The sequence below is a fragment of the Oncorhynchus keta genome, chromosome 10 (genome assembly GCF_023373465.1).
Source record: "Oncorhynchus keta strain PuntledgeMale-10-30-2019 chromosome 10, Oket_V2, whole genome shotgun sequence".
NCBI lineage: Eukaryota > Metazoa > Chordata > Actinopteri > Salmoniformes > Salmonidae > Oncorhynchus > Oncorhynchus keta.
Genome location: NC_068430.1, coordinates 31,200,202 through 31,216,189, shown reverse-complemented (window position 1 = coordinate 31,216,189; position 15,988 = coordinate 31,200,202). Strand labels below are relative to the sequence as shown.

At 47.0% G+C, this 15,988-nt stretch overlaps 2 protein-coding genes across 3 annotated transcripts in view; both read left to right on the top strand.

Moving 5' to 3' along the window:
- Positions 1-6,253: 6,253 nt before the first annotated feature.
- On the top strand, positions 6,254-12,661 carry LOC118377312 (transmembrane protein 183A-like). Its single transcript, XM_035764202.2, has 8 exons — positions 6,254-6,471; positions 7,982-8,071; positions 8,175-8,345; positions 8,613-8,772; positions 8,995-9,175; positions 10,476-10,556; positions 10,678-10,836; positions 11,453-12,661. The coding sequence occupies exons 1-8, from the start codon at positions 6,408-6,410 to the stop codon at positions 11,633-11,635; spliced, it is 1,089 nt and encodes a 362-aa protein (XP_035620095.1). The 5' UTR covers positions 6,254-6,407; the 3' UTR covers positions 11,636-12,661.
- Positions 12,662-14,726: 2,065 nt separating this feature from the next.
- Positions 14,727-15,988, top strand: part of LOC118377699 (transcription factor EB-like) — a 168,168-nt gene continuing 166,906 nt past the window's right edge. For both annotated transcript variants that reach the window (XM_052526860.1, XM_052526858.1), the window contains exon 1: positions 14,727-14,992. The gene's annotated coding sequence lies outside the window, so the exon portion shown is untranslated. The remainder of the gene's footprint in view (positions 14,993-15,988) is intronic.

The window sequence follows — 15,988 nt, the reverse complement described above, 5'->3', positions numbered from 1 at the left end:
CCCAGGGCCAACCGCACCAGCATATGGTCTCACAAGGGGTCTGAGGATCTCATCTCGGTACCTAATGGCAGTCAGGCTACCTCTGGCGAGCACATGGAGGGCTGTGCGGTCCCCCAAAGAAATGCCACCCCACCAGTGGAAAATTTTCCAATCTTGGTGTTCTCTGGCAAATGCCAAACGTCCTGCAAGGTGTTGGGCTGTAAGCACAACCCCCACATTTGGACGTTGGGCCCTCATACCACCCTCATGGAGTCTGTTTCTGACCGTTTGAGCAGACACATGCACATTTGTGGCCTGCTGGAGGTCATTTTGCAGGGCTCTGGCAGTGCTCCTCCTGCTCCTCCTTGCACAAAGGCGGAGGTAGCGGTCCTGCTGCTGGGTTGTTGCCCTCCAACGGCCTCCTCCATGTCTCCTGATGTACTGGCCTGTCTCCTGGTGGCGCCTCCATGCTCTGGACACTACGCTGACAGACACAGCAAACCTTCTTGCCACAGCTCGCATTGATGTGCCATCCTGGATGAGCTGCACTACCTGAGCCACTTGTGTGGGTTGTAGACTCCGTCTTATGCTACAACTAGAGTGAAAGCACTGCCAGCATTCAAAAGTGACCAAAACATCAGCCAGGAAGCATAAGAACTGAGAAGTGGTCTGTGATCACCCCCTGCAGAACCACTCCTTTATTGGAGGTGTCTTGCTAATTGCCTATCATTTCCACCTGTTGTCTATTCCATTTGCACAACAGCATGTGAAATGTACTGTCAATCAGTGTTGCTTCCTAAGTGGACAGCTTGATTTCACAGAAGTGTGATTGACTTGGAGTTACATCGTGTTGTTTAAGTGTTCCCTTTATTTTTTTGAGCGGTGTATTTATTGGCCTGTTGGTGGCTCACCTGTTAGCTTGCATGATTCTTGCCATTCTCCTTCGACCTCTCATTAACGAGCTGTTTTCACCCCCAGGACTGACGCTGACTGGATGTTTTCTGTATGTCACACCATTCTCAGTAAACCCTAAACTCTGTTGTGCGTGAAAAGCCCAGAAGGCTGGCCATTTCTGAGATACTTGTCACGTTCTGACCTAATAATTCTGTTATTTTATCTTTGTTTTAGTCTGGTCAGGGCGTGAGTTGGGTGGGCAGTCTATGTTTGTTTTTCTATGTTGGTTTTTGAGTTCGACCTAGTATGGTTCACAATCAGAGGCAGCTGTCAATTGTTGTCCCTGATTGAGAATCATACTTAGGTAGCCTGGGTTTCAGTTTTGGGTTGTGGGTGTTTGTTTCCGTGTGAATGTTTGGGCCACACGGTACTGTTTCGTTCATTTCACGTTTATTGTTTTGTATTTCGTAGTGTTCAGTTTATGTTTAAAAAAAAAACATTATGGAGACTTACCACGCTGCGTTTTGGTCCTCCAATCCTTCTCGCTTCTCCTCTTCAGAAGAGGAGGACGAGATCCCTTACAGAAACACCCACCACAAAAGGACCAAGCAGCGTGGTAACAGGCAGCAGCAGCGATCGCAGGACTCCTGGACTTGGGAGGAGATTCTGGACGGCAAGGGGCTCAGGCTGGGCACAGGCTGGAGAATATTGCCGCCCCAAGGCTGAGCTGGAGGCAGCGAAAGCCGAGAGGCGGTGGTATGAGGAGGCAGCACGGCGGCGCGGCTGGAAGCCCAAGAGGCATTCCCAAAAATGTATTGGGGGGGTAACACGGGGAGTGTGGCGAAGGCAGGTAGGAGACCTGCGCCAACTTCCCGTGCTTACTGGAGAGAGAGAGGGACTAGGCAGGCACCGTGTTATGCCGTGAGGCGCACTGTGTCCCCGGTGCGTGTGCATAGCCCGGTGCGGTACATCCCAGCGCCTCGTATCGGCCGGGCTAGAGTGGGCATCGAGCCAGGTGCCATGAAGCCGGCTCAGCGCATCTGGTCACCAGTGCGTCTCCTCGGGCCGGTGTACATGGCACCAGCCTTATGCATGGTGTCCCCAGTTCGCCAGCACAGGCCAGTGCGGCGAGGTGGAATAGCCCGCACTGGCCTGGCTACGGTGAGCATTCAACCAGGTAAGGTTGGGCAGGCTCGGTGCTCAAGAGCTCCGGTGCGCCTTCACGGTCCGGTCTGTCCGGTGCCACCTCCACGTACCAGCCCTCCGGTGGCAGTCCCACGCACCAGGCTGTATCTCTGTCTTCTCCCTACAGGTGCTCCCGCCTGTCCAGCGCTGCCAGAGCCTTCCTCCTCTCCAGCACTGCCTGTCCTGAGATGCCAGAGCCGCCAATCTGTCCTGAGCCGTCAGTCAGCCAGGAGCTGCCAGAGCCGTCAGTCAGCCAGGACCTGCCAGAGCTGTCAGTCAGCCAGGACCTGCCAGAGCCGTCGGTCAGCCAGGAGCTGCCAGAGCCGTCAGTGAGCCAGGAGCTGCCAGAGCCGTCAGTCAGCCAGGACATGCTAGAGCCGTCGGTCAGCATGGAGCTACCAGAGCCGTCAGTCAGCCAGGAGCTGCCAGAGCCGTCAGTCAGCCAGGAGCTGCCAGAGATGCCTGTCATGCCGACGATGCCAGAATCGCCCTTCACTCCAGAGCTGCCGGAGTTTCCTCCTGTCCGGCGCTGCCGGAGTCTCCCGTCCGTCCGGCGCTGCTGGAGTCTCCCGCCTGTCCTGCGCTTCCGGATTCTCCCGTCTGCCCAGCGCTGCTGGAATCTCCCGTCCTTTCGGGTCGCCGCTCTTAAGAGGCCATGGAGGCGAATAGAGAGGCGGAGAAGGACTATGGTGGGAGTGGGGTCCACATCCCGCGCCTGAGCCGCCACCGCGGACAGACACCCACCCAGACCCTCCCCTATAGGTTTAGGTTTTGCGGCCGGAGTCCGCACCTTTGGGGGGGGGGGGGTTAGTATGGTCAGGGCGTGAGTTGGGTAGGCAGTCTATGTTTGTTTTTCTATGTTGGTTTTTGAGTTCGGCCTAGTATGGTTCTCAATCAGAGGCAGCTGTCAATTGCTGTCCCTGATTGAGAATCATACTTAGGTAGCCTGGGTTTCAGTTTTGGGTTGTGGGTGTTTGTTTCCATGTGAGTGTTTGGGCCACACGCTACTGTTTAGTTTTGTTCACATCGTTTATTGTTTTGTTCCAGTGTTCAGTTTGTTCAGTTTGTTTGATAAAAAGACATGAACACTTGGTCCTCCTCTCTATCTCCAGACAACATCCGTTACAATACTGGAACCAGAGAGCCTGGCACTGACAATCATACAATGCTCAAAGTCACTTAGGTCACTTGTTTTGACCGTTCTAATGTTCAATTGAACAGTACCTGAATGCCTCGATGCCTGTCTGCTTGCTTTATATAGCAAGCCACGGCCAGGTGACTCAATGTCTGTTCGAGCGAACCATTTCCGTGTACCTTGTTAGCTCAGGGTTTTGAACTTGCAACCTTTTGGTTACTAGTCCAACGCTCTAACCACTAGGCTACCCTGCCGCCCCTCAGAGCATGCGCAGACCAGCTGGCTGGTGTGTTTACAGACATATTCAATCAATCCCTATCCCAGTCTGTTGTTCCCACATGCTTCAAGAGAGCCACCATTGTTCCTGTTCCCAAGAAAGCTAAGGTAACTGAGCTAAATGACTACCGCCCCGTAGCACTCACTTCCGTCATCATGAAGTGCTTTGAGAGACTAGTCAAGGACCATATCACCTCCACCCTACCTGACACCCTAGACCCACTCCAATTTGCTTACCGCCCAAATAGGTCCACAGACGATGCAATCTCAACCACACTGCACACTGCCCTAACCCATCTGTACAAGAGGAATACCTATGTGAGAATGCTGTTCATCGACTACAGCTCGGCATTTAACACCATAGTGCCCTCCAACCTCGTCATCAAGCTCGAGACCCTGGGTCTCGACCCCGCCCTGTGCAACTGGGTACTGGACTTCCTGACGGGCCCCACCCGGATGGTGAGGGTAGGCAACAACATCTCCATCCCGCTGATCCTCAACACTGGGGCCCCACAAGGGCCCTCTCCTGTACTCCCTGTTCACCCACGACTGCGTGGCCACGCACGCCTCCAACTCAATCATCAAGTTTGCGGACGACACAACAGTGGTAGGCTTGATTACCAACAACGACGAGATGGCCTACAGGGAGGAGGTGAGGGCCCTCGGAGTGTGGTGTCAGGAAAATAACCTCACACTCAACATCAACAAAACTAAGGAGATGATTGTGGACTTCAGGAAACAGCAGAGGGAACACCCCCCTATCCACATCGATGGAACAGTAGTGGAGAGGGTAGTAAGTTTTAAGTTCCTCGGCGTACACATCACAGACAAACTGAATTGGCCCACCCACACAGACAGCATCGTGAAGAAGGCGCAGCAGCGCCTCTTCAACCTCAGGAGGCTGAAGAAATTTGTCTTGTCACCAAAAGCACTCACAAACTTCTACAGATGCACAATCGAGAGCATCCTGTCGGGCTGTATCACCGCCTGGTACGGCAACTGCTCCGTCCACAACCGTAAGGCTCTCCAGAGGGTAGTGAGGTCTGCACAACGCATCACCGGGGGCAAACTACCTGCCCCCCAGGACACCTACACCACCCGATGTCACAGGAAGGCCATAAAGATCATCAAGGACAACAACCACCCGAGCCACTGCCTGTTCACCCCGCTATCATCCAGAAGGCGAGGTCAGTACAAGTGCATCAAAGCTGGGACCGAGAGACTGAAAAACAGCTTCTATCTCAAGGCCATCAGACTGTTAAACAGCCACCACTAACATTGAGTGGCTGCTGCCAACACACTGACTCAACTCCAGCCACTTTAATAATGGGAATTTATGGGAAATTATGTAAAATATATCACTAGCCACTTTAAACAATGCTACCTAATATAATGTTTACATACCCTACATTATTCATCTCATATGTATACGTATATACTGTACTCTATATCATCTACTGCATCCTTATGTAATACATGTATCCCTAGCCACTTTAACTATGCCACTTTGTTTACATACTCATCTCATATGTATATACTGCACTCAATACCATCTACTGCATGTTGCCTATGCCGCTCTGTACCATCACTCATTCATATATCTTTATGTACATATTCTTTATCCCCTTATACTTGTGTCTATAAGGTAGTAGTTTTGGAATTGTTAGCTAGATTACTTGTTGGTTATTACTGCATTGTCGGAACTAGAAGCACAAGCATTTCGCTACACTCGCACTAACATCTGCTAACCATGTGTATGTGACAAATAAAATTTGATTTGATTTGAAATATAAGGGTGTGTAAAGACAGTATATGAATAGAAAAGGTGTGTACAGCAGTAGTTACAATATATATATATATATATATATATATATATATATATATATATATATATATATGTTTTAGTATATATATATATATATATATAAAGTGGCTAAAACAGTATGTAAACATTATTAAAGTGACCAGTGTTCATTGACTCTGGACTGTAAATAGGGCAGCAGTCTCTAAGGTGCAGGGTAGAGTACAGGGGTGGTAGAAGGCTAGTAACAGTGACTAAGGCAGGGTTACCTTGCCCCAGACCTGCTGTTTTTGACACCTCTCTCCCTCTCTCCATCAACCGCACCTTTTGTCTCGACCTCTGAATGCTCGGCTATGAAAAGCCAACTGACATTTACTCCTGAGGTGCTGACCTGTTGCACACTCTACAACCACTGTGATTATTATTTGACCCTGCTGGTCATTTATGAACGTTTTAACATCTTGAAGCAAGATCTATCCTTAATGGCCATGTACTCTTATAATCTTCACCCGGCACAGCCAGAAGAGGAATGGCCACCCCTCTGAGCCTTCTTCCTGTCTTGGTTTCTTCATTTCTAGGGAGATTTTCCACCATGCTTCTACATCTGCATTGCTTGCTGTTTGTGGTTTTAGGCTGGGTTTCTGTATAAGCACTTCGTGACATCTGCTGATGTAAAAAGAGCTTTATAAATATATTTGATTGATTGATAGATTACCAAATCGTTATGTTTAGGAAGTCAGTGTGCTACAATGGTTTCATAGTAGCCTACCGTGCCTCTCTTCTGCTACTCTGTAATAAGAGTTTAGATGATGAAGTAATCCTTTGGGAATTTAACTCCACCTCCATCCAGTGAGAGTGAACAGACTAATCTGACTGGCTCAATGACCACTCAGAAGACGTCTTGTCCAATCAGATTCGAAAATGATGAGCTAGCCATTGAATAATGATACGACGAAAGTCTCGCGTGATGTAACGTACGTAAACTCACTTACGTCAGTCCCATGATGGCTGAAGATCCTGGAGGAACATTTTTCAATTTCTCTCCCACTTTTTTATTTTTCTCTTTACCTCTGCTTGTCATAGAGACATGGCAGGATACACAGCCTCGATAAGTGGCCACAGACCCTTGTTACCGCCATGCCCAAGAAAGGGAACAGAAAACGGCTGAAATTTCGGGCCGGGGACGTCTGCTCGGAGTCAGGTACTGTAGTTAGCTTGATAAAGCTAACTTGTTTAACCAGTCGGTAACAGGCCGCGGTACGTAATCTGTAACGTACAGTGGTGCGTAGAGTGGGTGGGTCCTCGAGAACGAAAGTTAAACCACCCGATTCTACTACCATCATTAATATTCAATACATTGCTAGTTCTTATTAAGGTTAATTTCAATGTTAGTCCTAAAAATAGAACGTTCAGATACAAATATGTAGGCCTATTTCTGGTGGATGTCCGTCAGACATACCCACCAGTTGAGTATAACATTAAACGCTACATTGGGCGTAGCTACGTCCGACTTTGGTATCAGAATTTACACCTGTTGCACCAACCGAAAATAAAACTAGTAGCTAAATCCGGTGTAAGCAATGCGCGTTCATGATCATTTATGTTGTATAGTGTTGGTTACTCGGGAGCGCCTCTGCGTGCACGTTTTCTTACCCACAACTGGATGGATCAATAAATAAATACTGTTGGAATGAATATCACTGAAAATATTGGAATAAAGTAGTCTAATGACATTGAAAGCATGTATCAAATTGTTCCTTAAGGAAGCTCCTAGTCATCCAACCGTTTTAAATACTTTAAATCAATAGCTGTGTGTGGTGAACTCTAATTTCAGCTTTTAATGATTGGGACAGCGTAACTGGTTTGAGACAGGCGTGGGGACTCGTCTCAATACCTCCATGTTGTTTTCACATACACTCCGTTTGGATATTTGGTTACAATTAGGCTGGGGTCAATGTTAGCCAAATTGAGGTGAGTATTCATGATGATTACTGTCTAACGTTATGAGAATATTTTTCTTGTATGTTCTGTAGCCTATAAATTCCATGGTGAAGGAAGTCGGCTAGGCCAATAAGTGGCTCACATCCTTTTGAAAATATAGTTTGCTATTATTTTCTGTCCATATCATGAAATTGCACCCTACTCCTGCTCGCTATTAGGTGTTGAGTCTACTCCCTACTAGGCGTTGAGTCTACTCCCTACTAGGCGTTGAGTCTACTCCCTACTAGGCGTTGAGTCTACTCCCTACTAGGCGTTGAGTCTGCTCCCTACTAGGCGTTGAGTCTGCTCCCTACTAGGCGTTGAGTCTGCTCCCTACTAGGCGTTGAGTCTGCTCCCTACTAGGCGTTGAGTCTGCTCCCTACTAGGCGTTGAGTCTGCTCCCTACTAGGCGTTGAGTCTGCTCCCTACTAGGTTGTTGAGTCTGCTCCCTACTAGGCGTTGAGTCTGCTCCCTACTAGGCGTTGAGTCTGCTCCCTACTAGGCGTTGAGTCTGCTCCCTACTAGGCGTTGAGTCTGCTCCCTACTAGGCGTTGAGTCTACTCCCTACTAGGCGTTGAGTCTACTCCCTACTAGTGTTATCAGGTCAGTGCAGACAAAGGAAAATAAATGAGGGGAGCAAGAAGTTGTAAAATATGACTATTGAGATGCACCCCATGCCACCCTTTGTTATTGTGCGTGATTGGTAAACTGCATCTTCTCCCCTCTTGTAGTGACAGTTGCTGATTTCGCCAATGCCGACCCAGCCGTTGTGAAGTCGGGGAGGGTAAAAAAGGCCGTTGCCAATGCCATTGAAAAAGAAGGTAAGAGCGTCATTCAAAATGCTTCCATTTGTTCTACAGATATTGTGTTTCATGGATAAACCACATTATTGTGCTTACTAACTCCACACTGTTTGTCCTGCAGTGAAGATGTTGTGTGGGCTAGAAGGGTCGCAGGGTTCCGTACAGGAGGTGTTCTCGTCAGCAGCCACCCTCACCGGAGACACCCTGGAGAGTAGCGACGACCTCGACCCCGGGGAGGATGGAGAGAACGAGGCCAAACAGGCCCGCAAGAAGAAAAACAAGAGGAGGAAAGGTACACTTCACCTCCGTCTCTAGTCATGCGTTGAAAGAGTTGAGGACTGCGTTTCATTCCAGAGGGTTGCTCCCGTTCCCCTGTACTCGTTCATGCTCCTTCACAGATATTATAGCGTAACTGGGTTGGTAATTGCAATAGGCTGTGAACTAGGCCATCTTTTCTTTCACCTATTCAGTCGTCTCAGATCCGTAAAGGGAAAGTGAACAAGGACAGATGGGTGTGAACAACTTTTCTGACCCATTGATTGACTGTCTGTTTTCCCAGAGTGCAGCGAGTGCAGTGATGGGGAGGACTACACAGTGGATATCTGGCTGGTGCTGGCTTCCTATATCCGTCCAGAGGATGTGTGTACGTTTGCTCTGATCTGCAGAAACGCCTGGACCGTCACCTGCACTGCTGCCTTCTGGACCAGACTATACAGGCGGTAGGTTTAGACCCTCTCATTCCCACAACCTATTTTCTAGGTGGGCTCCCAAGGCTCTTGATAAGACTTGAATCCTGGGAAGTCAGATTCACATTGCCCTTGAAAATTGGCACCTGAAGGAGTTGAACCCTTCTTATTTACATAAGCTGTTTCCCCGCCTCTCTCTATGCTCTCACTTTCACCTCCCTTTCTCTTTCTCCCTCTTTCTTTCTCCCCCCATAGACACTACAGTCTGGATACTCACCTGCCGTTCCGTCTGCAGCCAGACTCCATAGCCAGGAAGCGTTGTCTACGGGCTCGCGTGATTCGCTCCCTCTTCCACCTGTATGAGCCATTCAGCTCACGTGTCTCCCTGAACCCCTCCCTCCCAGAGTCCACGCCCACCATGCTACTCAACTCCAAGGTAAAGAACCAAGATGGCGCAAGCAGGGAAACAGGCTAGCAGTTTCCAAAGAACTAATTGGTTTGTTGAGTTTGAAGTTCTCGCCTTCTTATTTGTATCCTGAGAGGGTCTGGGTACTTGATCTGTGCTGTAACTCACTAATCCTGCTCAATCAAATTCTGGCGTTAATGGCCACTTGTGCAATCAAATCAAATGTTATTGGTCATATACACGTGTTTAGCAGATGTTTTGCGTGTGTAGCAAAATGCTTGTGTTTCTAGTTCCAACAGTGCAGTAATATCTAACAAAAATATTTCCCAACAATACACGCATCTAAATAAAGGGCTGGAGTTAAGAATATATAAATATTTGAACAAGCAATGCCAGTGGCATAGACTAAGATACAGTATATGAGATGAGTAATGCAAAATATGTCAACATTATTAAAGTGGCCAGTGATTTCTAGTCTATGCCTATAGGCAGCAGCCTCTAATGTGCTCGTGATGGCTGTTTAACAGTCGTCTGGCCTTGAGATAGAATTTGTTTTTCAGTCTCTCGGTCCCTGCTTTGCACCTGCACTGACCTCGCATTCTGGATAATAGCAGTGGCTCAGGTGGTTGTTGTCCTTGATTATCTTTTTGGCCTTCCTGTGACATTGGGTGCTGTAGGTGTCCTGGAGTGCAGGTAGTTTGATGCGTTGGGAAGACTGCACCACCATCTGGAGAGCCCTGCTGTTGCGGGCGGAGCAGTTGCTGTACCGGGAGGTGATACTACCCGACAGGATGCTCTCGATTGCGCCTCTGTAAACGTATGAGGGTTTTAGGTGCCAAGACACATTTTTTCAGCCTCCTGAGGTTGAAGAGGCGCTGTTGCACCTTTACCACACTGTCTGTGTGGGTGGACCATTTCAGTTTGTCAGTGATGTGTACACTGAGGAACTTGAAGCTTTCCACTCTCTCCACTGCTGTCCCGTTGATCTGGGTAGGGGGCTGTTTCCTGAAGTCCCTGATCCGCTCCTTGGTTTTGTTGAGGTTATTTTCCTGGCACCACTCTCCCAGGGCCCTCACCTCCTCCCTGTAGGCCGTCTCGTCATTGTTGGTTATCAAGCCTACTACTGCTGTGTCTTCTGCTAACTTGATGATTGAGTTGGAGGCGTGCATGGCCGCACAGTCATGGGTGAACAGGGGGTACAGGAGGGGCTGAGCACACCCTTGTGTTGTCCCAATGTTGAGGATCAGCGAAGTGGAGGTGTTGTTTTCTACCTTCACCACCTGGGGGCGGCCCGTGCTAAGTAAAGTTTTACCCATTTTCTCCTCTGCAGTGTCTGCTGTTCTGGGTCAATAAGGTTGTGGGCACTCGACCTGATCCTATGTGGGAGTTCAACTTCAAGTTTGTGAAGCCGGTATGTATTCATGCCGAACTGTCTGAAGGACACTAGTGAAGCATGTTTAGTTTGAATTTGAAGTCAAACATTTGAATTGTAATCAGGGGTATGGTAGTGTCTATATGTTTCTGTCCACTAGGCGGTGAGGTGTAAGGGTGGTAATGCCACCCGGGGTCTGCTGCTGCCCCGTCAGTATGAGGAGGTCCATGCCAACCCAGACTCAGACTGCTACCTGCTGCAGGTCACCACCCTCAACTTCATCTTTACCTCCGTCGTCATGGGGATGACCCTTTCCCTGGTCAGTACACCACTCTCCCTGGCTTTCACACTGAATTAACTCTGTTGTCTCCATCCATGAAGTTGCATTGTTAAAGGCCCAGTGCAGTCTAGTAATTTTTTCCTGTGTTTTGTGTCATATTGTACAACAGCTGATGAAAGGAAGACTTTTAAAAGTGGGAACAAATGTGGTCAGTGTCATTTCCTGATTGTTGTTGGTTGAAAATACAATTGACACCTAATCAGCAGGTTTGCATGGGTAGAGTTGAGGTTTGCCTGGTGACATCACCAGGCGCTGTAAGTTAATAAACCAACAGTTTCAGACCTCTGCCAATAGCAGCTAGTTGTCAGGTTACACATCCCTTCCTTTAGGCCCCTCACTCAAATTCTTGCTTGAGAAATCGTTTTTGCAAAAAAGTGACTTGTTTATTTTTGACGATTTCTTTGAAAAGCGACTACAGTTACATACTCAATTGTTACCTAGAAATGATTTGAAATTGATATAAAATAACACCTGCTTTGTGCCTTTTTAAAATCCCATTATGTGGTTGTAACTCGTAGAGTGGGCCTGTTTTAGGATAGGCAAATCTGTGTCTCCGGTCTGTCTAACCCACTCTGTCTGTCTCTTCCCTTTCCAGTTCAACATCAACGTGAGCACGGACATGCGTCACCACCGAGTGCGCCTGCTATTCCAGGACTCTCCCCCCCAGCGGGGGAGGAGGGGGGAGCAGGGGGGGACACAGGTGGTGCTGGATCCTGTACACAGCGTGAGACTCATGGACTGGTGGCATCCGCAGTACCCTTCCTCCCCCTATATCTAAAACCCATGTCTCATCACGTGTAGAACCCTCTTACTATCCCACACACACATTACACCCGTTTACTCCTAAAACCCTGACTGTACCGTCTGCCCGTACACCTAGAACACCCAGTATCCCCTTACACCAAAAACCATCCACATTACCCTGTCTCCCTGTACAGCCAGAACCTTGCTTCAGCTCAACCTTCTACAGCCCCAGACACAACACCTAACCTCCTCAGTACCCTAGCTCTCCAGAGACAAACCCTCAATACCTTCCAATCCCCTCACATTGCCTACCCTCAGACCACCCTACAAGTTTATGTTGAACAGATGCAGAGACAATGTAATTTCTTTAATATGTTCTCCTTTCTGTAACTGCTAAATCTTAGTTTAAGGCCATTTTTAAACGGGAGACTTTTGATTTTACATTTGTTTGGCTGTAATTCTAGTTTGCCTTTCATGATGATTTTTCTGCTTGTGTAATTGTATTTAATTTGATACCTGTAATCATTGGAACTTTGTAAACCCCTACACCTCCTCAGGAAGGAAGGGGGTCTGAAGGCTGTAATGGGAGCACCATTTTATATCCTGCTTATGTCTGTGCTAGAATGTTCCTGATTTGGGTTTATGAACACAAGGCCAGTCTTGTATGTAAAAAATGATCAGTAGAAGCCAGTCTTGGCTAATTTCTAACGAGGTGGTATTTGAAGAATCAACATGTAATACCCACAGGAGACCGGATGGCAGCTCTCTTCTACTGTTCACTCGTCGTCCAATCAAAATGCAGTTCAGAACATTAGTGTTTGATTTTAGTGTGAATATAGACGTTTGTTATCGTGTGTAGTGGAAAGCAAAGCTTTTTGTTGATCAGACCTGAAATTGCTTCATTGTAAATGAATGTATAGCTGGTTGACCTTGTGAGGGACGTATGTTTGGCTGTGAGAGCCAACCGTCATTTCAGTCCCCATGTAAAGCCTGTGGATGCTGTCTATGTGATTGTATGGTCAACCTCCTGTACTGAAATACAACTGGAAAGAACCCCCTGCATTTTGTAAGATTTTGTTTTTACAGATTTAATTAGACAAATAGACGTCAACTTAACATTTCCACAAACATAGATCCACCAAACTAGACATGGCATTGGTAGACTAAATAGAACCCCCCTACATGCTGTGCTGTATTTGTCAGGAGAAATTAGGTTTCCTACTATCATATGTTTTGCATATGGTGATACCTACTTCAAATGTGAATGTGGATATACAGCATGAGGGGTAAACTAATGAGGAAATGAATACAGTACTAGTCCTGTGTTTCCTTGACAATAGTGCCCTCTTCTGGTCAACTAAGAACATGGACAGTGTCAACTTTTTGAAGCACAATGAGAAGGTTGCTTGTACATTGATTTGGGTAAAACAATTTAAACCATAGCAGTAGAAAACTCCAAAGGATCACACAGGTGACAGGTAGCCTAGTGGTTAGAGCGTTGGGCCAGTATCTGAAAGGTTGCTGGATTGAATCCCCGAGCTGACAAGGTAAATATCTGTCCTGCCCCTGAACAAGACAGTTAACCCACTGTTCCATGGTAGGCCGTTATTGTAAATTAGAATTTGTTCTTAGACTTGCCTAGTTAAATAAAGGTAACAAAAATGTTGCAATATTGATATTACAGAAAATGATACCTGATCAAAACCAATTCATGCGGGATCCACAAAGACCCCCTCGGGCAGGGTTCCTCAACTGGTGGTCCATTATTTGGACCCTCAAGTTTTCTGAGGGGGATTATTATTTTATTTTTTACAGACTTAAAAACACTAGAAAATCAGCTTCAATGGATTTGAATTTGGCTGTGGCTTGCTCTCTCTATATGTAAAGTAGGCAGACATTGAGGCATTCAGTTACTGTTCGATTGAATGTTACAATGGGTTAAACAAGTGACCTAAGAAACTTTGAGTTGGTGCCGGTTCCTGTAGCTCAAACGGCCAGCCTCTTGGGCTTTTCACGCATGACAGTGTCTAGAGGTTCCCCAGAATGGTGTGACAAACAAAGTCCGTGTCGGTCCTGGGGGTGAAGACAGCTTGTTGATGAGAGAAGGAGAAAGGTAAGAATCATACAAGCTAACAGGCGGGCTGCAAATAACGGCGCAGTACAACAGTGGTGTGCAGAATGCTCAACTTGTCGGTCCTTGTCACGGATGGACTAGTGCAGCAGACGACCACACCAGGTTCCACTGCTATCAACTAAAAACAAGAAGAAGCTCCAGTGGGAACACCATCACCAACACTGGACAATTGAGGAGTGGAAAAACGTTGCCTGGTCTGACGAATCCCAGTTCCTGTTGCGTCATGCTGATGCCAGGATTTGGCGTAAGCAGCAGAGTCCACGGCCCCATCCTGCCTGGTGTCAATGGTACAGGCTGTTGGTGGTGGTGTAATGGTGTGGGGAATGTTTTCCTGGCATACGTTAGGTCCCTTGATACCAATTGAGCAACGTTTGTAGAATCCATAACCCAAATAATTCAGGCTGTTCTGGAGGCAAATAGGGGGGGGTTCTACATGATAAACTGGCCAGTGAGTAAGTGATCAAATACAATTGTAAACGAGGTTTGAAATTATTATGTTTTAGTTAAATAATATATCTCTTTGGGCATATTGTGGTCAAGTTGCAGTCTAGAAATGATTTGTAATTATGTTCAGGACCCCTGACCATCACTCTAGAAAAAAATCATCCTGCAGCTGAATTTGGTTGATAATCCCTGTCCTAAAGCCTAGGCTACCTGATTAAGGATGATATTGGCCTTGCAACCTCGCTGAAACAGATCCATTCAGTTTCAATACCATGCTATAATTGCAACATACATGCACACATTAGTGAGAGGGAAGGCAAGGAAGGTGTGCACTATTGTAGGCCTATGCTCCATTTGAAATATTGTCAGGCAGTCAGGAATGAGTGACCATTAAAGCCAATCCTGGGGCAACCATGTGCTGTGTGCACTGACAGTCAACGGGCATAACGTCACTCTCCCGAAATACCCGTCCAACAGAACTACATCCCCCAGAATTCCCATCACGCTCTGCCATTGGTGGCCGGAGTTGTCACAAGTGCATACAGGTGACCAGGGACGCTCCGAACTCCGCTGACAACATCACAGCCAGCGGGACGAAAACAATCAGCAGCTGGAGAGCCACGGGAGAGTAGCAGCCATTCTACTGAAATTATAACAACACACAAAGACGCTTCTTTAATTTATATATTTTTTGCGTAGTATGTGTGTGAGGGTCCCAGCCGTTCCGCGGACAGTATCGGAGCGCACTGGTGGAAGAGCCACCTAGTTTCCAGAACCTGACTCTAACTTCGTATCGTCTGACCTTCATAGCGGGTAAGTGATATTCCACCGCTGAACTTCTGCTGCGCACTCGCACCGCAAATCCACCACAAATGGGTCAACTCTGGAAAAGTCACTGGGTTGCATGTGTTGTGCGCCATAGTTCAACAGAACTTTGGAAATAGATTTCATGGTCATCTTGAAAGAATGAAAGTTATTTAGCTCGAGCGTTCACTGACACTGCTAGATAACAAGGCATGTATTTCTTTATAAAAAAGGGCTTATAGTTTTAGTGCATTGAAAACACATTTTATATAACATTGTTTGCCTAATAAACAGTATCCTAGGCAACTACATGTATTTGTTGATTTAAGTTGGTAGTCTAGTCAGCTTTTTATTGTGAAGTTATTGGTAATTTTCTTTAAACATTGACAGCTACCAACAGGGTATGATCAATGTTTATGCTATGTTTAGTGCATTTTAGCGCACTTTCTCCTGAACTGTCAAATTCAATATCCTACCCAGATGCCTTTGTCATTTATGACCAACCGCTAGTTTCCGTTCAACGCAGCGCAGAGAAGGACTGGCCACATTGTTGAAGACACTATCCAGAGCTATGCTGCTGCTATGTCCAAAACGTGTTTGTGATACTCAATACATGTAACGAGAACTGCTGGAAAGCTGCGCGCGGGGGACCAAACAGAGCCGAGCAATGGCCTCTCCTTCGCGCTCTACCGCGCGATCTTTCCGCTTAGTTACTTACATACAGGGTGTGTTTGTTGTATGTGTGTGTGCATGTAGGCCATCATGTAGTAGGTTATGTTTGTGTTTATATATACCAGGAGGGTCATTTTTACCTCGGTTTTGTTGCGCAATGTGAATACTTCTCACTAAAATGTATGATGATTGCTTTAACTCGAACAAGCGACGTCACGGCCAAAGCCCTGTGATATCGAGGGATGTCACATTATGGGTGGTGGTCTTACAATACTTGACTGCTGTCATCTGTTTGGTTTTACCCGTTGAATATTTAGGCAAGATATTCAGTGC

Excerpts from the sequence above, each read along its gene's own strand:
- LOC118377312 (XM_035764202.2), top strand. The coding sequence starts at position 6,408 with ATGCCCAAGAAAGGGAACAGAAAACGGCTGAAATTTCGGGCCGGGGAC. Across the intron at positions 10,557-10,677 it reads ACTTCAAGTTTGTGAAGCCG|GCGGTGAGGTGTAAGGGTGG; the intron begins GTATGTATTCAT and ends TCTGTCCACTAG. Across the intron at positions 10,837-11,452 it reads TGGGGATGACCCTTTCCCTG|TTCAACATCAACGTGAGCAC; the intron begins GTCAGTACACCA and ends TTCCCTTTCCAG.